Raw genomic sequence first — 23923 nt, 5'->3', positions numbered from 1 at the left:
AGTAAAGATCTTGAACTTTGTTAGGTTTCGGTAGTTAGCATGTGATGTTTACTCTTTTATTTAATCATTTAATGTACAACACATCCTTTCTATATATAAGGTTGGATACGAGCTTTATGTAGTGCTTCTTTAGCGTCCCTTATTAATGTTGTGGAATATAGTGGCTTCTACAGTAATTATTGTTATTAAACGTAAGCATTTACCTTATTTTAATAACACCTTTGATACTTTTTAATAGTAATATTGTTTTTAATTATTAATTAAGGTTGGCTTTTTATTTATTTTGTACAGGTATCTTCTCCGTATTTTAACTGTTTAATAAAGACGACTAAAATGTCAGGAGTACCAGTAACAATTAGAAAGTAAGTATTTAGCTATCACATACATTATTCATTATTTCGTTTATTATTTTTATACAGTAAACAACTGATTGCGAATTATTTTTCTATTCCAAAGCCTTATCATTTCATCATTACAGGCTATCGAGAATTAGGACTCAAATCGTCTAATTATTCTAATTTACATTCTAAATCCACTTTCGTCTACTTATATATTGGAGTTGAAGAGTCCCGAATGTTTTTGTAGTTTAAATTAGTTTTCATATTTGTATAAATACCCAACTCTTTATTTGGGTACCACATTTTCTTAAAAAAATTAAAAAAAAAATTCTGAAAGGTCCCAAACTCATTGAAATTGAGAATAAACAAAAAACATCATTCCTTATTACAAACAACTTTGGTAAGGAATACGTTTATATATCTATATAGCTACATATAAATATAAAAAGTATGTCACAATACAAATATGTATATGTATATACTTGACGAAACATTTGAACTAGACAACATATATCTATTTTCTTTGACTTTATTTTACAAATGAAACTTCGGGTGTAGCAGCAAGAAAGCAAGTATTAATTAAGCCCTTTAATCGTAAAATTATCGCGGTCGTTAGACTTTACTCGCAGACTATTTAAAATAATAAAGCACAATTAAAAATGTATATTTTTTATCAAGTAAATAACCCCGATTAGCTATCGTATTGCAACATTATTCTAAGAAATCGTAACTGACACCAACATTCTCCTTATATCTGTAAATACGGAAGTAGATAGTGTAATATTTCAAAATACAAATAAACAACTAAAAAACAATATTCCATCAAATAACAAATTTTCAGAACATCTGCTGCATTTTAAGTATCACATTTTGAGTTTGCTTTTTGCCATGGGTAATCTGTAGGTTCACACGCTTTTAGCCCACAGAAAAAATTGCTGTAACACCCTTAATAAATTATTAAGTCAAAAATATTCTAAATTGTAAAATTATTACAATCATAATGAGCCGACATGACAAAAATATGTTAAACATCTTTTTTGCTGTGGTTATATTTATGAATTTGTCACAAGAATATTCCTAATTCAAATTTAAACATTATTATTTACGCAAATTAGTAATTAAGTATAGATACCGTGCTTAAAAAAGTAGGAGAATTGATCAACAATTTAATAATTTAAATATCAACAGTTGCATCAATCAACTCTTCAAAAGGCCACAAGATTTTTCTCAAATCAGAAACCTAACAGTTCTTAGCAAATCACAAGAAATGCCACCAAACGCAAGTATTCCGATTTTTTAATATAATATCTTATTACCTATTCAATTATTGTTATTAATAAGTATTTTCAGGTGCGTGAATTTGTTGAAGAATATGTCGCACTATGCAAGCCAAAAGAGGTTTACATTTGTGATGGAAGTGAAACTGAAAATAGTATTCTTCTTAATAAACTTCAGAAACAAGGAACAATAATCCCATTGCCCAAATATGAAAACTGGTAAGAGCTATAAGTGCAACTATTATTATCAATAATACAATAAAAACATTTACTTGCAAATAATAAAAAAGTCTATCAACAACAATATTTAACATTAACGTATGTTATCTATGATAAGAATGAAAACATCAGTAAAGTTAGATATGTACGTTATACCATTACAAAATATATCAGCAAACTAACATGTTATTATGAATTGCATATTTTTTTATAGACTAATTTTTATTATTTACCTGTAAAATTACTTTCATTTGTTAATATTTATTATAAGTAATTGATTGTTTTAAATTTTACACAATCAGTATAAGAATGATGCTATCTTAAAGTTGGACAGTTGTATTCTCTACAATAACGATTTAATAACAAATGTAAACTACAGTATATTATTTAAGATTCAATTAACTGGCAAGAGTAAAATTAATTCTTGCGAAATTTTCAGACGTAAATAGCACAATTTTGAAAGATATGCACAGAAGCAGTGAAAAGGAAACAATAAATAACATCATATTTTAACGTCCACTGAGATCCCATATAATCGTTTAATTATTATAAGTAAATTGCAAAATATATTAATCATGCACTAGTGACTCCCAATGACTCAAGTCCTACTTAATGATTTTACTTAAAACAGCCCTTATCTTTTAGTCATGTAATAGTGCCACGGTGAACTTTTTCGATGTTTCCAAATTTTATACACATAAGTTGACCACTCACTACCATAATAATTCCAACTTTTTTGCGCAAACATTTAACGAAAATATAATAGAAAAACACCCGGCTGTAAACAAAATGAAAATAACTACGCAACAAATCTGTACTAGTCAGTTCCCTAGTACGTATATTAACTTACTTATCGAGATAGATAAAATTACGGAATTACACAAAAGCATTGAAAATATGCACACGGAAAATATCAGTAAAATTGTAGAGAAATATTTTAAATATATTAACTGAACAAATTATTTTTGTTGTACTACTTCATTTCAACAAACAACTTTAGTTTGCCACTTTATTAGAAATACTTATTTGATTTTTGAATTTTAACATTTAGGTACGAAATAATTTAATTGAATTATCTGTCATTGTAGCTGGTTAGCCAGAACTAATCCAGCAGATACTGCTCGAGTTGAATCAAAAACATTTATATGTACTAACAAAAAGTCAGATGCTATTCCCACTCCCAAGGAAGGAATAAAGGGCACTTTAGGAAACTGGATGTCCCCAGAACAGATGGACAAAATAGTTAGGGAACGATTTGATGGAGTCATGAAAGGAAGAACTTTATATGTTATTCCATTTTCCATGGGGCCTATTGGTTCCCCTTTATCTAAAGTGGGTGTAGAATTAACGGATTCTCCATATGTTGTTGCTTCGATGAGAATTATGACAAGAATTGGCAAACCTGTGCTAAATTTGCTCTCAGATAACAGAAACTTCGTAAAATGTCTTCATTCTGTAGGAAAACTAGCAAACAAAATCGATGATGTTCCAAGTTGGCCTTGCGATCCCGAAAGAACTATAATTTTGCACAAGTACGAAACCTAATTTTATCTTATTCATCTAACAATAAAATCAAGTCCATTAAAAATTTAAAAATTCTCTCAACAAAATATATTTTTATTAAAACGTAGGCCAGCCACCAATGAAATAGTTTCCTATGGTAGTGGATATGGAGGAAATTCCCTGTTAGGAAAAAAATGTTTTGCATTGAGAATTGGGTCCGCAATAGCTCGATCCGAAGGATGGCTTGCAGAACACATGCTAGTACGATTTTCTTTTCTAAATATGTAATTAATACAATAAACATCATCAAAAAATATTTCGTGGGTTTCCTCCAGAAAAATGTTCAAATTCTGAAGATTCTTTTCATTCTGTAACTCGAGAATCATTTGCTCCAGAAAATAATAAATTTCTTGAAAAATACGAGTTTTTTAAATGAAGTACTATTTTTTTACAGATATTGGGTATAACAGATCCTAAAGGAAAAAAGAGATACATAGCAGCTGCTTTTCCCTCAGCATGTGGAAAAACTAATTTGGCCATGATGACACCGACTCTTCCGGGATACAAAGTGGAATGTGTTGGAGATGATATTGCTTGGATGAGATTTGATACGGATGGTCAGCTGTGGGCTATTAATCCAGAAAATGGATTCTTTGGAGTAGCTCCAGGAACTTCAACAGCGAGTAACCCAATTGCAATGAAAACGATCTTCGAGAATACTATATTTACTAATGTTGCGTATACAAGTGATGGCGGAGTTTTCTGGGAAGGATTAGAAAAAGAAACCGACCCTTCAATTCAAATTACAGATTGGGTAGGAAAACCATGGAAAATAGGAAATGTAAAACCAGCAGCTCATCCAAATTCAAGGTGACAAATTAATTGCTCATTACTTGCTTACAAAAGAAACTTCTACCAACAAATTAACGTAAGACAATATGTACAAAATTATTCAAAATTAAAATTCACATTTATGAGTAGCAACAGATCCTAATTGATTTTATAATGCATTATCGGTTTCATTAAACATTGCATTATCAATTCAATCATCATTATAATAAATATCAAAAAACTTTAACAAGGGAACGGTTGCCTTTTATTCATTAGATAGTCCGCAGATTTGTAAATAATGTGATTCATATATATTATTTTAGATTTTGTACCCCTGCAAAACAATGTCCCATAATAGATCCCCAGTGGGAATCTCCCAAAGGAGTACCAATTTCCGCAATACTTTTTGGAGGTCGAAGACCTCAAGGTGTACCACTAGTATATGAAGCAAAAAATTGGCAGCATGGAGTTTTCATAGGAGCCGCAATGAGGAGTGAAGCAACTGCTGCAGCGGAATACAAGGTCCTTAAGCTAATTCTACTACTATTACATAGTATTTTAGGACTGACTCAAAATTTCAAAAAATAATAAATATCAATAAAGGCATACGTAAAAGTAATTTTAAAAACGCAAGATTAAAAGTTAATCCTCTCGTTAATATTAAGTACATGTTAGTTAATACGCACAATTAAGTGAAGTATGACTTATAAAACCTTTTATTTAGGGAAAAGTTATCATGCATGATCCATTTGCGATGCGACCATTCTTTGGATATAACTTTGGAAAGTATTTAGATCATTGGTTAAGTTTGGAAAACTCAAATAGATCAATGCCTAAAATATTCCATGTGAATTGGTTTAGAAAAGACCAGAATGGAAATTTCTTGTGGCCTGGATTTGGTGAAAACTCCAGAGTACTTGACTGGATTTTGAGAAGGATAGACAACGAAGACTGCGCTCAAGAAACACCGATTGGATTAATACCTAAAAAAGATTCCCTAAATTTAGATGGCTTGAAAAGTAAAGTCAATACAAAAGAACTGTTCTATTTACCGAAAGACTTTTGGGCAAATGAAGTAAGTCTTGCATTTACTTATTTACCAAAATAAGCGAATTAAGGAAAATTATAAGAAAACAAAAAAGCAATACAAATCATGTTTTTGATTGAATATTTCAGAAAATAATAAATATAAAGGAGTACGGAAAATTATTAATCATCTGATAATTGAAAATAATCCTTTCCTTTCCAGGTAAACGAAATTGAAAAGTACTTTGATGAACAAGTTAATGAAGATCTGCCTGAAAAAGTTAAAAGAGAGTTAGAAGCTCTGAGGAAGCGAATCAGTGAAATGTGAAACTGTTAAGTGTGATATTTTTCTTCATGAACAGTGATAAATATATAATCCCTATATGCATATTCTCCTTTGACAAAAATGAACTCATCAAATCATAATGTTCGCCTTTACGACTTATTTTGAAGATTTACATAGACTAGATTATATTTATTTTACCATTCAAACTTTTTCACGCAAATATACCTATTCTTATGGTCCGCGTGAACCGAGTGTCATGTCGTCCCGCATTCTTCTTTAAATGAATATCCTGATCTTTCATTTGAAGCATATATGGTACATGTATTTCCGAATTAAGCAAACAGGTATAAAACAATAAACTTCGTTGAAATACTAAGATAATTAATTTTTATCGTCATTATATCAGTATGTTTACACAATTCCTCCCAGATCAATATCACAAGGTCGTCAATCCAAAAATTGTTAAACACATACCTCAACTCCTTCCTATCCTGAGTTAATACTTGCATTTGCCATGTACAAGTAGAACATCCCCGTACCTGTTTTTCTAAACAACACGTAATCTAGCCTAGGCCTTTCTCTGACCCTCTTTACTCTTGTTTCTGGTTCAACAGTCTCTAACTAGTCCTCTAAGTAGTCATGTATCAGAAGGTGTCCTACGAGATAATGTCCGTATAAAGCCTTAGATACACAACTGAGTAGAATATCTTTAAATATTGTTAATTTTGTTCCAAATATTATTCAATAATGAGTAGCTAATATTATCAGAATAGAAATGTAAAGGATGTACCTAGTTTTTGCAATAAATTATTCGCAATTTACGAAATGCAGATAGTGCAAATCTCTCATCATGTGCTTGTATGTTTGTCACTAAGTGTAACAACATCCGCTTCCTCCCACTTGATAAGCTCAATAAAAAACGGCAGACACGTAACGAAGTAATTTTGCAAAAACTACTTCCCTCGCATTTTATTCCGATAAGACTAGATCCTTACGATCCAATATAATGCATTAATCAAGTTTATTTACAAACAATTCCCATTTTTAATCGGCATTGTTTGTTCAGTAAAAATACTTTCGAAATTTTCTGCCTTGTGAGTAGTAAATATCAAATAACAAAAATAACATTTTCTACAAATAATTTTACGGTTCATTTATAATTAATTCTTAACAATTTTATATGATTTTAATTAAATCTCATCAAATATTTAATTGCAACTTAATATATGGAATGCTAACAAAATAATAATTACTTTACAAATATTACATGGTTATAAAAAAACAAACAAAATTGCAAACGGTTTACAAAGATATTTGTTAATTCAAACGATGTTTACAGCTTTTTATAATAATAACAATAATTCATATCGTCGAAGGATTACCTTCCTAAGGAATAATATGCACATAAACCCTAAATATTTAAAAATCAACCATAAGCTTGTCATAATTTGTCATTGTGCCAGAGAAATCGCATTTGTATTAAAATACTATGTTGTAGCAAATAAATACAATAAACCCCTTACAAATTGTAAAATTTCTGAACCACCTAATTTTGACTCGCCATACACTCTATCAACAAATGATATAGGAACCTCGCCAATTGTAAAGTTAAACTGCCTTGCTCTGACTATCATCTCCATTTGAAACACATACCCTTTTGAAATACAACTGTCTATAAGTTTTTGAAGAACGTCTTTTTTGTACAGTCGAAAAGAGCCTGTCAGATCAGAAACCCCTGGTCTTAAGAGTACCTGTGTCAAAAAATTTGCACCTCGAGATACTAACTTTCTTTTAAAATCCCAACCATATACACCACCATTGCCCATGTAGCGTGTTCCACTTACAATGTCAAAGTTTCCTAACTCTTGCATTTCAATAAATTTTGGTATAAATTTAGGCTGCAACATATTTAATAAAACTAATTGGAATATTAATAAAATCAACATTTGAAGGGCAGAACATTTTATATAAAATAATATCAAAGAATTTAAAGATAAAAGTTTTTTTTTCAAATATAAAACAAGCTTATTATAAACTTATTTCTCTGCCACATTACTTCTATCTAATTTTTAATAGTTAACGTCTCCAAAAGAACACAGTACATGAATTTTCTTATTAAATTGTACATGTACAAAAGATTGATATTTTCTAATATAAAGATGGCGTTATTCCTCTTAACAACAACAACAAATTGCATTCAGCACAAGAAGAAAGATTGCCCTGTTATTTGCTTAAAAATTGTTACTTACATGATGGCTTAGATCTGCATCCATTATAACTATGAAATTCCCTGTTGCGTGTTTAATACCATGTATATAAGCTGTTCCTAAACCTAATTTTTTCTCTCTAGGTCTTAAAAGTATCTTTGATTCTCCATATATTTTTTGAAGTTCCTTCCCAGCTTCTAAAGTACCATCAGGACTTCCATCATCAATTATTACAATTTCATAATCATAACCACTGCAATTAACACTATGGTAACAATGAATCAGAATTGAAGTTGTATTTACCTCTGGTCCATATGTTTTGTTATAAGCCAAATAATAATAGGTAAGTTTTCTATTTCATTATAAGTAGGCAAGAGGATCGAATATTTGTTAAGGTTGTTTTCGACTTTTTTACCCATAGCTTGATTATCTTTACTTGTTCCTAAAATTAAGAATAAGAATATCCAAATTATTTTTGTAAAATCAAACATTCAATTAAATTCTAGCATTATTTTTTTTATTTACACAATTTATCTTAGAATAGTGTTTGTTAGGTTATGGTAATATGCCAACACCCTTCCTTGAAAAAATTCACTTGCAAGAATAGAATCTATTAATAAAAACAATAAAAAAAGAATCAGTGACTATTTATTACAATTATTAGTACCAAATTAGTATAATGGTTAAAACTTCAAAAATAATAGTATGTGGAATGAAAGGTGTAGGTAAAACTTCTATTTTGGAGCAAGCAATTTATGGGAATATTACCTCATCAGTAAGTTACAAAAAATTGCATTTAATTACATATATACAGTGAGTAATTAGAAATTATAAATTTTAGGAAATTCATCCCACTATAGAAGATATATATGTAGCAAATGTTGAATCAGATAGAGGAGTTAAGGAAAAATTAAGGTTTTATGATACTGCTGGGATTGAACATTCACAAACAAGTACTGCAAGCGGTACCACTAGTCAACAATTACCTCGACATTATTTAGCTCTAGCAGATGGATATATACTAGTATATGATAGTGAGAAGCCAACATCACTAGATGTACTAGTTGCTCTCAAAAAAGACATTGAAAAAAATAAAGACAAGAAAGAGGAAAGTAGCACTATTGCAACTAATTATTACTGAACTTAAAATTTAATGTTTTAGGTTGTTGTTATTGTTATTGGTAATCGCACAAAAGAAACTGAAAATAATTACTTTGAATCAACCATCAGTAAGGCATCTTCATGGTGCAGTAGAGAGAAAATTCGACATTTTAATGTATCAGCATTAAATCGGGTTACTTTGTATGAAGCATTTGTATATCTTGCAAGTAAGCTTAACCCCCCTCCTAGTAAGAGTACCTTTCCACAACTGACAATGGGTAGAAAAGTTTTAACAAAAGATATTTAATAACTTATGAGCTCTCTCTTAACTACTTAAAATTGTTTGTATTTTGTATCAATAAAAATTAACATTTCTCTATTTTGTTATGTATGTTTAGAAATTTACGCGCGAAAACGTAACTTTTGAAACTCGACATTAATTACGACTAATCGCACACAAAGCTTATTTAAAGTTTACAAATAAGTATACTTGCCAAGATTTCTGTTTATCAGAATTCAAACAGCATCAAATGATGAAAATTTCTGATTTTATAGAAGAGGTATCAGCACAGCACAAATTCATTGACACATGGCACAAAATACATTAACACCATCATAGAGTACCATATTAATACTGATCATAGATAAAAAATACTGATTAATACAAAAAAACAGCAATTCTATGCTAGTTTACTTATGTAGGTAGTATCATCGATGTTTACTATATGTCTATATGTCTATGGGTAGTATATTATAAATTATAAATCTATGAATTACGACAAATTACCCTTTACCATAGATAAGGCAATTATTTTATTCTGTTTCCGTTTTTGATCATCCTGGTCAGCTAGCAACATGGTGAGCTCTTTTCCTTTAATATATAACACATACTTAGTAAAATAAACATGAAAATCAACCTTTTCAACTTTTTTTCGTGTAAATTTAAAATTAGTTGCTACTTTGTATTTGTTTTGTGATTTGGTCTTTTTTGCTTCTAAAAACTAAGGTTAACGAGTCGAGTATACATGTGATGCAAAAATAAAATCTNCGTATTAAATACTAATCTTTTTAATAAAATAGTATCTCTAACAATATTAGGCATTTCAAATGTTTCTTGTCAATTAAAAGAATCAAATTGTCATAGCAGTACATTAAAATTATATAACTTACAAATTTGTTGCAATAACTGAATTTCACCTTTCCTCTTTTACGAGTCGAGTATACATGTGATGCAAAAATAAAATCTAGAATATTAATAAACTGTGATAGTGAAAACTGATTTAATGAGTCTGATGTAACATAATGGGTTACAAAATACTTTTATTTTAATTTTTCGACTATAATATTTTTGGTGTTTGCTTCAGCCTCCCAAAAAGGATACAAAGGGAGGATCCAAACAACCTCAAAAAACCCAAAAAAAGAAAGAAGGCTCCGGCGGAGGCAAAGCTAAAAAGAAGGTAAACAAATATTTTGAAATATCACGGTGTGTTTAGAAAGTGTTAAAATTTTGCAGAAGTGGTCCAAAGGAAAAGTTCGTGACAAATTGAACAATCAAGTTTTATTTGATAAAGCCACCTATGAAAAACTAATTAAAGAAGTACCACAGTATAAGCTAATTACTCCATCAGTAGTTTCTGAACGTCTAAAAGTAAGAGGCTCTTTAGCAAGACGGGCACTTAATGAATTGCAACAAAAAGGTAAAACACAATTAATAAGTGGTTGGTGGATATTTTATGTGAATTTAATTTTAAGGTCTTATTAAGTTGGTGGCAAAACATCATGCACAATTTATATATACAAGGACAACAAAGGGAGAAGAAGTTGCATAATGTAATATAACAAGGAATAAAATATCATATAATTTGTTGTTTTTTATTTATGGATTCTGTATTTATGTTTGGTGTGCATGTTACATATATTTTAGACATATGTCCTAAATTAGGGTGTCATACACTGTGGTAATATTAAATGAAATTGATAGTGTAAAGCAAATGCTTTTGAGATATGTAGATTAGACTCTTCCGCAAACAGCTTCTCATATAATTGCTTTTGTACTGAAGTTAGTCTGCAGTCATGTATATATTATCAGAATGCCTGCTTTGTTTTTAAACTTGAATGACTATTCATGCTCCTGGGTTTCTTAATGTTTCTGCAAGAAGCTTGAGATTTCAATTGTTTGCCAAGAATCCATCAATAATCAACAAATTAGGTGTTATCAGAAAGGCACAAAATACAAACAGATTAAATGAGGCAATTGACTTCATTAGTATTATCATATTAAAAAACATACTGGAATGTTTGTGATCACACCTGCAAACTTCAGTCTATATAAAATCATAATAGACCTTTTACAGAATAAGTATTTTTGATAAATTTTACATTCTCCAACTGAGGATAACACCTGGGGTGTGGAAAACCGTTTTAAGCTTCTAATTATGTAGATTTTTGAAATTTGGTATTTTATTTAGTTTAACTCCACAGAATTCTTAATTTTAATAATAAGAATAAGTTGCCCCTTATCAAGAATATACCGAAAATCTGCCACTCAATCATTCAAATATTGCAACAATAATGTTTTTGGCTTGTTAAACCACTTGTTAAGAGTATTGCTAGAATACTATTGATATTCCCTTAAAATTACTACCTATATACAACCAGAATGGAAAAAATATACAGCAAGGTATCGCAAAATGCAAATGAGTTAATACTTTCATTTAGTAAAAACATCATTACTAAAAAAAAGACAAATGAAATTATATTTCTAAGTAAAAATTAATCTGCGTTGCAAAGTGAAATTATTTTCAAAGCCCAGTCAATAATAAGAATAAATTTATTAATGAAGTATTTATATAAATATCAATAGTACGTAATTTTTTTATATAAGGTTACAATTTTATCATTCCAACCCACTGTAAATATGTATTTATATTATATATTACATTGTATACTATTAATTAATTTTATCGTTCTTGAGATTATTTAAGATACAATAAGCAAAACTTTTACTAATCATAAGTGTATATACAATAAGTATTTCCAAGACAAAGAAAAGAAAATACATGAAAGTAAATTATTGCACAATAAGAATGTATGCAAATATAAAAGCAAAAAAGCTTAATAAAAGTAAAATATAGTATTTGCAAAAGTTGTATGGTTTTGTTTAATATGCTATCTAAATATTTATCTAATAAAATTGATACCCTCATATTATTGGGCTTCAGTCTGAAAAAATAATACTTCAATTAGAACTTACAGGTATCATTTAGAGAAAAAAATAACGACAGCAATCCTGTAGTAACATACAATTAAAAAAAAAAAACATTAAAATCCAACTTTCAACAAATAAAAAAATACGTAATAAGCAGCTACTGTAACTTTTTCTAACTACTCATGTTACAATGGAATAATTTTACCTCACTAGATGCTTTTTTCTTCCTATGCCTTTTATTTCTGTGCTTAACTGATACTGCACTTGTAGGTGTAGACAATACTACGTTCTATCGAATGTAAGCACAATAAAAAAGGGCATATTATTAAATTGGAATTTACAAATGACAATTCTTAAAAGCATCCCATAATTTCAAAAAGCTGAATACATCATTATTATATATAGTGCATATATTTAACTTGTACAATTCATTGCAATCTACAATTTTTTTGAGTTCTCATACAGCAGTGAAAACATTTCATATCTCTGTAAATATTTTGCATATATACAATTAAAGTTATTAAATGCGTCTTACTAAAAAAAAAAAAACAAACGATTTCTCAAACGACATATAAAAATGTTAATTTTTTTTAGTATATTCAAGGGCATTATACGATTAAGAAACCCGTTCCTATATGATTGATTGATTACAGTAATTATGTTGAACTAAATTTTATAAAAAAATATAAATAATATCATACCTGAGTCAAAAGTGAATTCACATTAGTTGCTCCATTATGAACCTAAAGATTAAAAAGTAATTAACACAAGTGAAGTAGCTTCAAATTGTACGTTTTTATCATACTTTCTCACAACCATTACTTATTTCTGTCAACATTTGTTGAGGCTCCTCGCTAGTCTTCGTTAGACCTTCACAGTTCTTTTTCTTTTCCGCTTCTAGTTGTTCCGTCAGTCTGCTGATCTCCTACATCAGCATATTAGACAAAATTATAGACAATTAAATACACATACCTCAGAAAGTTTTTCAACTATCACGGAACTGTCAGCAGCATTCTTTTTGGATTCAAGTTTTTGACAGTCCCTTATTAGATTTTCTTTGGCCCTTCTTTCATTTAAAACTTGTAACTCCAATTCTGATACTGTACTCCTAAGCTGTAATTAAAATACAAGAAACATTTTATATTTATTGTATGTATTACGATAATGTAAAGTGAGATAGAAAGGTTTCCAGTGATTGTATCATGGTATTGTCATGGCTTTTCGTAAAAAAAGTGAGAAAATGATCTTTCGACCAGTCAACAAAAGACATGACTCAATATATGTAGACGGGATTATCTTTGTAAATCAGCTCACACTCCCTTTTTTACTATATATAAATATTTGAGTGACGTTATAAGCTGAAAAATAAGCTCAATAAATTGTGGAACTACTATTAATTTTGGATAATCGGCGATATCTAAACAATGTTTTATAGAGGGATTGATGTATATTATATGGTAGGTCTACATTTAATAAACACAACACAATAGATATACATACCAAAGGAAATTTGTCTGGGTTAAACACAATATATATATATATAAATACATTTATTACTGCATCTAATTTATAACTAAGCAGATATTTTTCAATATAGTGATAAGAAAATTTTACACCCAGACTAGAATCCAGGCTGGATGATTTCGTGTTTTGCTGTATTCATAAAACAAACATGCACTCTTTAAAGCCATTTCTTACGACGTACTCACCTCATCTAAATGTTTTTGTTTCAGACCCTCTATCTCCAATTCCTTTGCACTTAATTGCTTCCTCCAAGATAACTCTTCTTTCTGAATATGCGACTCCAAATTCCTTAGTATTCCTTCCTATAAAAGAAAATCTTATATTTATATATTTAATAGATTCTGAAATAGCGTTTATGTAACTCGCAGGTACATGTACCGTATATCAAATTAAAGGTCTACGTATTATCCGTTTATTAAAACGCACCAAAACGCACGCCATAAGAATACATACAAGTAATTTTTGCGTGAAAAAGTTCCAAGTTTCGCGAGTTTCGTTTATATAAAATCGTAAGTGGTATCACATGAAAGGTACGTGTGTCTACCATTTATCGGTGTAAAAAACTCAAAAAATAAAATAAAAAGTTCAGCGTCGTACTGTCTTGAAGTTGAAGTTGACGGAGAGCAGCACCTCTAGTTTATATGATTAATGCTTAATATTTTAAATATGCATTTAATAACATTAAATCTTACAGTATTGTCGATAATGCTCTTGTAGTTTACAATCTGTACTTGTAGTTTGTCAACTTCTTCACTATTATCCGACTTTTGAGAGAACTCTTCAGTCTGTTGCCTCACTTCGCGCTGCTCTACCACTTTCTTTGAAAATTCCTGTAAAGAATATTGAACTTGTGGTTTTCTACTACAACAATTCTTTTCTTTTATTTTTCGAAAATTCACATGAGTTATTTGTGAATGTTACTAACTTATATTTCAAGAAGACTACTAATTACTGTTTATAAAATAAGCATCACAACTTAATAAACAACACATTGATTTTTAAACGCAATGCTTATATATCCTTTAAAATAATAATTGAATATGATTATACATCTATTCAAAGTATTTAAATATTTTCCTGATATTACAACCAGTATATTCATCAAAAGCATTATTTGCATTTGGTATTCAGATTACAGAATACTAATTTTACTATAACCAAACTTCTTTTTGCTTTTAATAAATATATTTCGAAAGTATACACACCAATTTTTGAACGTTTTAGATAAAATCTGTATGCAAGTAACTCAGGCATACATCAATTACAAATATATTGTTAATCGAGCCTTTAAATTCTCCATTAACTACAATTTTGCATCGCGTTTGGTTTAACTACAGAGAAAGCTAAACATATGTAAACAGCATGTTTTTTACAATATCATTATTAAAAGTCATTTTTAAATCGATTGCCTCTCGGTTAAATTTCTAAATTGAATAATGAAGAGATCATTTCGAAAACTTACTTTTTCTGATGGATTTTGTTTAGATGAATTTAAAAAGGATTTAATTTTATTTTCCGCAGCATTTAAGGCTTCCACTACTTTCCAATTCTTTTTGCGAATTTCCTAAGTAAATAACAACACTCATTGCATGTTATTAAAAGAATATGCATAAAATAAAAATATATGTGTATTACATATTTTAATGTGCAAAGACTTACGTTGTTTTTATCCTTTTGTTCTTGTAATTCCTGAGATAATTTTACTGTTTGTTGTTTTAATTCGCCCAACTTCTTAGAAAGATCAGTATTAAGAGTCTTATATTCGCCAAGTTCACTTTCAAGGCGCTCGTCTTTGCTTTTAAAGTTATTTAATTCTCTTTGGAGAACATTTAATTGATTATTATAATTTGTAACGTCTTCTTTATGAACTCGTTCATGTTCTTGAAATGTGACTGATATAGTTTTTAAATCATTCTCAAGATTTTTTATCTGTTCTTGGTAGTCTTTTATTTCATTCAACATCAAACTTTGTTGTGAATTTTGAATATCTTTCCTATCTTGTTCCGCGATTTCTAACTGCGACCTCGCCTAAAAAAAAAATATAAACACATACATAAACAAATGTTTGCCTAAACAAAATTAAATCTTACATTAAGCAATGCTTTTTCTAATTCATCTTCTTTTCGTTCCCATTCTTCCCTTTGTTTCTCAAGTTTCTTTAATTGTTCAATGGACTGATTCTTTCCAAGCTCCAATCGTCGAATTTCTTCAATATTTTGCTGAACGGTTGATTTAAGTTGCGAAATTTCCACTTTCAGTTCATTTTCTTGCCTGTGCGCCACATTAAAGCGATGTTCCAAATCTCTACCAGATTCCTGTATATAAAATTAAATTAAATATCATTGTTCATCATAAACAAAATAAACTCACAACACAGAATAACAGCTGTTCAGGTCACATTAAGCAAAACTTACCTCTAATTGTCTAATATATTCGTCCTTTTGGTCAACTTCGTTTTTGAAACAGGTCAGTTGATGTTGAAGTTGAACGATTAAATTTTGTTGGTGTTCTTTTGTAGCTATACTTTGATCATTTAAACTGTGCAACTCGATTGATAATTGATTATTTCTGTTTTGTAAATCTTGTAGCTCGTTACGAAGTTGAACGATCGTTGCTTCAACATCTTGCGTTTGCGATAGTCTCATTTCTAATTGTTGTCTCTGAACTACCCACGTTGCCTGTTCTTCTCGCAATTTATGTATGGCCATTGCCTCTTCGTTCAATTGGCCCTGTAACTGTTGTATTTTCTGATTTTGATTATGTAAACGTTGGTCAGCAGTCTGCAGTTCTAAATTCTTTCCTTGAAGAGCGTCCTCTAATCCTTTTAACTTTTGCAGTAATTGCGACTTTTCGGCTTGCTGTTCGGCACGAATTTCACGAAGTCTGGCCTGTGCACTAGATAATGCCTCTTGTTCTTCTGATAGAAGTTTTTCTTTTTCGGCAAGTTGCTTCTTGAGCTTCTGAACTGGGTCCGCTTTACCCTATTATTTCATTGTTATAATTAAATCAACATTGATTTGTTTTCAATATTAATAGAAATTACGAAAAAATAAATTAAAAATACACCACCAACACTTTTTGTGAAATGTTGAAATAAATGGAGTCAAAATTGGCCTACGTAATAATACCAACAATTAATGTACAAAGATAGTCAAACATACCTCGCTCCATTCGCTGTCAGGAGAAGCCTCATGCTGCTTGTTTAGTAAGAGATCAATAAGTATTTGAACTTCAGATCGAGACAATTCAGCTGTACGCACCGCATCAATTAAAAGCTGCACATTTACGTCTCCGTTAGCTCCAGCTGCACGTAAAGCAATAAAATATTTTTTTAGCATGTTAAAAATGCTTCAATGACATCATACTGTATATAAAGCGGTCTGCAGGATTAAATAAGTCTACTTACACATAATTATCTATTTAAAAGGACATTTTCGATATATTTTGAAGTAAAACATTTACCTTTACCGGCAACTGAATATGAAAGACAACAGTCACAATTAAAACATAATACTTAATTAAATAAACTGTATATATAAGTAAGCCAAGAAGGAATACATTTCCATATACGTATTAAATACTAATCTTTTTAATAAAATAGTATCTCTAACAATATTAGGCATTTCAAATGTTTCTTGTCAATTAAAAGAATCAAATTGTCATAGCAGTACATTAAAATTATATAACTTACAAATTTGTTGCAATAACTGAATTTCACCTTTCCTCTTTTTCTTCTCTTTTGTTGAAGGGACGTTTAATATCTGTTGCACAGATGTTTGTTTCTGAAGTACCTCAGCCATTGTACATGATAAAAAATCTTCCTTCTTTTTCTCAGCATCTTTATCTTTTTCACTTTGCAAAATACTTGTTTCTTTTTGTTTAATTTTTTTGCCACCTTTTGTATTATCAGCCTGTTTTTCTTTCGTTTTTTCTTTAGGATCATCCTGAACGGATATTTGATTTTCTTTGTTCTTATTCAGCTTTTCCAATTGCTCTGATGTAGATTTGTTTCCTTTCACCGTATCAGGTTCAGAAACTGATATCTTACTTTTTTGTGATTTATTGGAATATTCGTCCCTCTAAATAAAAGTACATACATTAAGAAAATTTAACATATTTATCAATAAATAAAAACTGGAATATGAAAATAAGATACCTATAAACGCAAATTATACCAATTGCCATAGTCAACCAAGCAAGCAAAACACATTTTGCTAACACATAAACATAATGAATAATTTTAAAGCACTTTGAAGAAATACTAACCAGGAAAAGAAGAATAATTTTGATATAATTGAGATTAAGTATTTGTAGACTACTCAACTAACTTTTTGATTATTTACAGTTTCTAAAGCGTGATAGAGCATTTAATATTTTTTTAAAAATAAACGACTGTTGATGAGACATAGGTGACCTATGTGACAGATTGTAGTGGTATTTCTATTTTGGAAAGTAAAACAAAAATATAAATATCTCAAAATTAATAATAATTGATTCTTTTTAAAACAAACCTACTTGTTTTGCATTATTTTCTAATACACTTTTATTATGTATTCGTGCGTTTCCTTGAAGATAGTCTGTATCTTTTGAATCAACAAAATCTTTATTTAGTTGAGCACAACTTCCAATATTGTTTCTATCTTTTACGTGTTTATCGCGATTTTGTACATTTCCCATATTTTAATTGATTAATTTCAAAAAATATTATATTACACCTTTCACATTTTACATAATTGTTATTTCAATAATCCACAGATTCCTTGATAGACTTTAAAAAATATCAAAAGCAGCTTGAATTCACAAAAATAATAAAAATATTCTTTTAAAGAAAAACAACTTACAGTCTGTGAATTTGACCTGGACCGTACCAATTCAAATTCATCCTTAGGATGAATTTTCTCAAAATGGTTCGCAGGTGGAACTTCAATATTTGGGATGACTGGCCTATTTTCTTTAGGGTCTTTTTGAAGTAGTATTGGACGAACTTTTTTCACATGCTTCTGCTACAAATCCAAGCAACATGCATGCTTCATGATCACCCTTATTAACATAATTGTTTAAAAACTATTGCTATCAATTTTGAATTGAGCAGTTTCAAAATAAAATGCAAATCTGAATTGCAAAAGAACCATCAAAAGCAAAATAATTTTTACTTGATCATTGTGTCCTAATTTTTTAATCTCTATCAGAAAACTGTAATTAAAGTGTATTTTTCCATTTAAAATGCATTAAAGAAACTAAGGAATCTAACATACAAAATGCATTTCAAAAACTTTCTCTTAAGAGTTAATGAAATTACCGTATCAGCAAAATTAGGAATTTGAATTTCTTCAGATAAAACTTCAATAATTGTAGGCTTTTGAAATTCAACATGTAAATTCACTTTTGGGTTATTGAAATTGGTTTCTGTAAGAGTTGTTTCATTATTTTCTGATTCTTCGGTTATTTCTGCATTTGAAGCAACCACATGCTTCTCTTTCACCTGAAAACATTTAGTAAATTGTAACCATAAGTTTTAATACCAGGTAATGTTACAATAAAATAACTCTACTGAATATGAATATTTTAAGCAATAATTAATCAGATATATACACGTGTGTCTGCAAAAAATAAAATCAGTAAAATATTTCAGTTCACGTTTACCTTCTTTGATGTCTTTTTCTGTTTCTTATCTTTTGCTTTTGGTCGTGTCTGAGCTCCTAAAAGTACATTTGTTTGCTGTCTTTGTTCAGCTAATGCATCTTCATAAGTTTTTTCTTTTGTACCAAACAGGGAAACCAATATAAGAACTGCAGATACTACTACAAAAACTATGAAGGCAAATATTGCAATTTGAGCTTCCATTATCCTAAAAAGGCATACTACAGTTGCAAGCGAAAAATCATACCAGTTTCTGGCGTATTTTAAAATATGTTTTTAAGTTCACGTTTTATTATACATTTTTTAACAAGAATTTTGCTTTAATTTATCACATTACATTCAGTATACTCTTTCTATTAAGGATTTAGTAAAAAAAAATGACATGTAATCAAAGCCACGTAGCAACATTAGTAAACCGTATAAATGTGTCATTAAATATGAAATGCAAAGCGTGAGTGGCCGGCCCTGTTCCAGTCATAAGCAATTTTTTTCTGGAATTCCTTAATATTAAATTTTAATTTCGCATTAGATGTTATTTATAAATCATCTTACCAGATTTATTTATTAGAAACAGCAATATGTAGAAAACTTATTTAACACAAAATTTTTAAAACAAATCACCAGAAATTGATCATGTTTAATTCAAATAAGCTTAACATAATGGCGACGTAGTATCTAATGCACCGAATAAGCAACCTCCATGCCACCTCATGTCAATTATACACATTATGCGCTTGATCTTCACTTAGCTTCCTGCTTACTGCTGTTGTTACTTGCGGTTACACTAGAGGGCATTAAAACTTTTTTTTTCGATTTTCCTCGAAAAATAAAATTTCATAAAAATTTTCTTTGAACTGGGTTCTAAACTCTGAAGTGGTATCAATATGTTCTAATTTATGAATATGATTTAGTAATTTGCTAAATGGTTTTGATTTGTCTATGGTTTTGATGTAAGATGGTAATGTGCTTAATCTATGATGTATATCATAGATAATGGATACATAACATATTACCACAGTATAAATACTGTGATATTACCCTTTGTGTATCTGTGTGTATCTATTATCTATGGTATAAGGCAGTTTAAGGTCCGTTTAGTATTGTGTTCTTCTTGTCAATTAAAAGAATCAAATTGTCATAGCAGTACATTAAAATTATATAACTTACAAATTTGTTGCAATAACTGAATTTCACCTTTCCTCTTTTTCTTCTCTTTTGTTGAAGGGACGTTTAATATCTGTTGCACAGATGTTTGTTTCTGAAGTACCTCAGCCATTGTACATGATAAAAAATCTTCCTTCTTTTTCTCAGCATCTTTATCTTTTTCACTTTGCAAAATACTTGTTTCTTTTTGTTTAATTTTTTTGCCACCTTTTGTATTATCAGCCTGTTTTTCTTTCGTTTTTTCTTTAGGATCATCCTGAACGGATATTTGATTTTCTTTGTTCTTATTCAGCTTTTCCAATTGCTCTGATGTAGATTTGTTTCCTTTCACCGTATCAGGTTCAGAAACTGATATCTTACTTTTTTGTGATTTATTGGAATATTCGTCCCTCTAAATAAAAGTACATACATTAAGAAAATTTAACATATTTATCAATAAATAAAAACTGGAATATGAAAATAAGATACCTATAAACGCAAATTATACCAATTGCCATAGTCAACCAAGCAAGCAAAACACATTTTGCTAACANGATTTCTAGTAACATACTTTAACACAGAAAAGGTTAAGGTTCAAACTAGGGAATTAAAATGTATAATTTATTGTTATTGTTATTATTCACTTTCCAAAATACATGGTTGTTTAAAATTTAAATGTTTAATATTGCATTATAAAGTGACGTTCTAAATTAAAAATGTTTATTTTAGTAGTACAAAATTTTCATAGGAGTTAATAAATAATTGTAGTAACAGTAACCCTGGAATTACAGGTCGAATGATATATCCAGATAAACGCAAGGGTCTTTTATATATATATCAAAGCGATGATTCATTAATGCATTTTTGCTGGCAAGATCGATCTACTGGTATGAATATTTCAACTAAATTACAAATATCACTGAATAATACAAGTTAATTTGTATTAAATATTATTTTAGGATTTGTTGAAGATGATCTTATAATATTTCCTGATGACTGTGAATATGTAAGAGTTCCTCAGTGTACAACAGGGCGTGCATATCTTTTGAAATTTAAATCTTCTAGTAGAAGATTTTTCTTTTGGTTGCAAGTATGTACCTATTTCATTTTCCCAATGTAGATAAGTATTTTTGGAATATGACATTTTTAGGAACCACGAACAGATAAAGACGATGAAAACTGCAAATACATTAATGAGCTGTTAAATAATCCATCAAGTAGTGTTCAAAACTCAGGAATGCGCGATCAAAATTTACAGTCGCTTCTCAACAACATGTCACAATCACAACTAATGCAGTTATTTGGTGGAGGTCAAATTGGAAGCCTATCTAGTTTATTAGGAACAATGAATCGGCCGTCACCTGCATCTAGAAATTCTACCCCTGCAATAACTCATCGGTCAACACCAGCAAGTGCAACCACGCCAAGTAATCCCCCAGCAGTTCCAGACACTAATTCAACATCTCAAATTACATCAAGTGCAACTGAAGCATCTAAGAAAAATGATAATCCCATCCAGTTGTCAGATTTACAAAATTTTTTGCAAGGTATTGCATCTCCTGGTAGTGAACAGCAGCAGCAAAACCAAACTGTTGATCTATCTACAGCATTAAACAGTGAGTCACTCTCAGGAATATTGAGCAGTTCTGAGGCCATTCAACAACTGCAGAGCCATTTACCAGATGTAGGAGGAAATTCAGCAGAACAACTTCGATCTACCCTCTCATCCCCACAATTTCAACAAGCAGTTCAACAGTTTTCTAGTGCATTAGAATCTGGTCAGCTAGGGCCAGTTGTTTCTCAGTTATCTGTTAGTCAGGAAGCAGTAGCTGCTGCATCTGAAGGCAACATGGCTGAATTTGTAAAAGCATTAGAAAACTCGGTGGCTAATGATGCTACTCAAGATAAAGATAAAAGTAAAAAAGAAGATGGAAACGAGGATAAGAAAGATGATGAAGGAATGCAACTTGACTAATTATTATTAACTGCTACTTGTCTTAAAAATTGCTTACTAGTAAATGATTAACATAAATGTTCCAATTTTAAGTTGCATTATGAATATAAAAAACATAAGTTTGTTGTTTTATTTAAGACTAATTTCAATTTTGTAAAAAAATATCGAAATCACTTCAGGCGTTTCGAAGATTGGACCATACAAACCCAACCGGTAGCCTGGATTACTTGAAACAGTTGCACTTGTTACATATACTTTCTTAAGAAAAGTAAATAAACATTTAATTTTTCTTAAGTAGACAGCAAATTTTAAATAAGTAAAATGTAATACACAATGCCGCTATAGTTTTATAAAAACTAAAAGGAGTCTACCTGTATTTAGTCTAGGATCAAACTTTTCGATTAAAGAGTAGTTATCAAGAAAGAGTATAATTTTTGTACCCATTGTAAAGTATAAGATTCTATTAATAGTGCAAATGAATATATCTGCAAATTAAAATAATGTAATTGAAATATCGATCGAACTACGCGCAAGTTTTTATGAGTATCGTGATTAAAATAAAAAGTAAAAAAGAGGTATCTCACAATTTTGTACTTTATTTATTACAATGCATTTCACAGTCTCCCTGATAGATACAGAATTCATCAGCTGTAATAATCTCATTCGTTTTATAAACTCTTAAAGCTACTAACAAGTAGTAAATCAATATTAATGAAATTAATAACATGGAAGTGGAAAAAACTTTTTTTTATAGGGATATAGAATCAAACTATTTAAATAAAATAATTGTGTAACTGTGATGTTTATTAATGACGATCAGCATGACATAAAATATAGAAAATAANATGAAAAATCAACTATTGATTGATGGTATTTATTCATTTAACTCCATCAAAAACGCTTACATTCTAATTGTCCCTCTATTCTTATAATGGTAATCGCTTTTTAAAAGTAGTAATAATTATTACTCATTATTTGATGCAAAATACAATTGAAACATATTTTGGGATATAGAATCAAACTATTTAAATAAAATAATTGTGTAACTGTGATGTTTATTAATGACGATCAGCATGACATAAAATATAGAAAATAAATCTTAGTAATAACGTAGTAGATTTATAAAGGTACAAGTTGTATTTACTTTTTCCACCTCCAAATTACAAACAAAAAATCAACACCAATTTATAAATCGTTTTATATGATGAACATATAACAATAACTTGGTGTTTTATATTTGTTCACAATTTGGAAACAATTTAATGTATGACAATGTTGAGCAAAATTTCTATTGCAAGTAAATAAAACAAAGAATGAAGTATTTAACGACAATAATAAAGATAGGTATTTATAATACTTATCTTAAATCAAAATTTTATCTTGTATTTTATTTTCTTAAATAATTAATTTTAATGCGACTATATAGTGCCAATAAAAAATCTTTTTAAACAACGTTCCAACAAAGATATAAATGCAAAAATGATAATAACACTTTTTATTTGAAATATTTAGTTTTCTAATCTTATAAAAAAATATATAAGAAATCGTCAATGAAATAAATAATATCACAATAAAAAAATCTTAGATAAAGAACATGTACAATTAGACAATTCTTTCTTGCGATAAATACGTCTTTATTGCACTAATAAATACATATTACCACAGT

General features: G+C 29.4%; 7 protein-coding genes across 17 annotated transcripts in view; 4 read left to right on the top strand and 3 right to left on the bottom strand.

Annotated features, from left to right (window-relative positions):
* The first annotated feature begins 102 nt into the window (after positions 1-102).
* Positions 103-6210, top strand: LOC108742270 (phosphoenolpyruvate carboxykinase [GTP]). Its single transcript, XM_018477410.2, has 10 exons — positions 103-191; positions 292-362; positions 1527-1617; positions 1689-1834; positions 2923-3366; positions 3466-3598; positions 3792-4207; positions 4492-4690; positions 4893-5243; positions 5418-6210. The coding sequence occupies exons 2-10, from the start codon at positions 334-336 to the stop codon at positions 5520-5522; spliced, it is 1914 nt and encodes a 637-aa protein (XP_018332912.1). The 5' UTR covers positions 103-191; positions 292-333; the 3' UTR covers positions 5523-6210.
* Positions 2432-22843, top strand: LOC112904373 (proteasomal ubiquitin receptor ADRM1 homolog). Its single transcript, XM_025974225.1, has 5 exons — positions 2432-2436; positions 13177-13180; positions 21095-21190; positions 21263-21393; positions 21454-22843. The coding sequence occupies exons 3-5, from the start codon at positions 21100-21102 to the stop codon at positions 22276-22278; spliced, it is 1047 nt and encodes a 348-aa protein (XP_025830010.1). The 5' UTR covers positions 2432-2436; positions 13177-13180; positions 21095-21099; the 3' UTR covers positions 22279-22843.
* Positions 6048-9378, bottom strand: LOC108742271 (probable dolichol-phosphate mannosyltransferase). Of its 3 annotated transcripts, XM_018477412.2 has the most exons (4): positions 9283-9378; positions 7991-8129; positions 7730-7940; positions 6720-7378 (listed from the first exon to the last, which is right to left on the bottom strand). In XM_018477412.2, exons 2-4 carry the CDS (start codon positions 8104-8106, stop codon positions 6968-6970), a joined length of 738 nt encoding a protein of 245 aa, XP_018332914.1. In that variant the 5' UTR covers positions 8107-8129; positions 9283-9378; the 3' UTR covers positions 6720-6967. The 3 variants fall into 3 exon arrangements, with proteins under 3 accessions (XP_018332917.1, XP_018332913.1, XP_018332914.1); XM_018477415.2 differs by lacking the exons at positions 6720-7378; positions 9283-9378 and adding an exon at positions 6048-6136 and having other exon boundaries at positions 7991-8193; XM_018477411.2 differs by lacking the exon at positions 9283-9378 and having other exon boundaries at positions 6718-7378; positions 7991-8193.
* LOC108742273 (NF-kappa-B inhibitor-interacting Ras-like protein) lies at positions 8358-9167 on the top strand. Its single transcript, XM_018477419.2, is given in 2 exon segments — positions 8358-8462; positions 8529-9167. Coding segments are annotated over 2 exon segments (663 nt in total). The 5' UTR covers positions 8358-8366; the 3' UTR covers positions 9096-9167.
* On the top strand, positions 9549-10651 carry LOC108742274 (40S ribosomal protein S25). Its single transcript, XM_018477420.1, has 4 exons — positions 9549-9646; positions 10153-10245; positions 10302-10485; positions 10541-10651. The coding sequence occupies exons 1-4, from the start codon at positions 9644-9646 to the stop codon at positions 10615-10617; spliced, it is 357 nt and encodes a 118-aa protein (XP_018332922.1). The 5' UTR covers positions 9549-9643; the 3' UTR covers positions 10618-10651.
* On the bottom strand, positions 10753-20739 carry LOC108742269 (ribosome-binding protein 1). Of its 9 annotated transcripts, none has more exons than XM_025974215.1 (17): positions 19713-19845; positions 19164-19368; positions 18820-19002; positions 18362-18523; positions 17212-17599; positions 16682-16824; positions 15935-16501; positions 15611-15835; positions 15180-15548; positions 14983-15084; positions 14213-14350; positions 13706-13822; positions 12969-13109; positions 12802-12921; positions 12698-12739; positions 12202-12285; positions 10753-10937 (listed from the first exon to the last, which is right to left on the bottom strand). In XM_025974215.1, the coding sequence occupies exons 2-17, from the start codon at positions 19362-19364 to the stop codon at positions 10929-10931; spliced, it is 2991 nt and encodes a 996-aa protein (XP_025830000.1). In that variant the 5' UTR covers positions 19365-19368; positions 19713-19845; the 3' UTR covers positions 10753-10928. The 9 variants fall into 9 exon arrangements, with proteins under 9 accessions (XP_025830000.1, XP_025830001.1, XP_025829998.1 ...); XM_025974216.1 differs by lacking the exon at positions 10753-10937 and adding an exon at positions 11604-12010 and having other exon boundaries at positions 17239-17599; positions 19713-19846; XM_025974213.1 differs by lacking the exon at positions 10753-10937 and adding an exon at positions 11604-12010.
* A 419-nt stretch (positions 22844-23262) lies between the features above and the next one.
* The window catches only part of LOC108742286 (DAZ-associated protein 2), a gene marked incomplete in the record, with an annotated part of 14928 nt that continues 14267 nt past the window's right edge, over positions 23263-23923 (bottom strand). Inside the window, 1 exon segment of the mRNA XM_025974226.1 lies at positions 23263-23908.

This window comes from Agrilus planipennis, unplaced genomic scaffold (assembly GCF_000699045.2).
Source record: "Agrilus planipennis isolate EAB-ADULT unplaced genomic scaffold, Apla_2.0 scaffold223, whole genome shotgun sequence".
Lineage (NCBI taxonomy): Eukaryota > Metazoa > Arthropoda > Insecta > Coleoptera > Buprestidae > Agrilus > Agrilus planipennis.
This window is presented reverse-complemented; position numbering and strand designations above follow the sequence as displayed.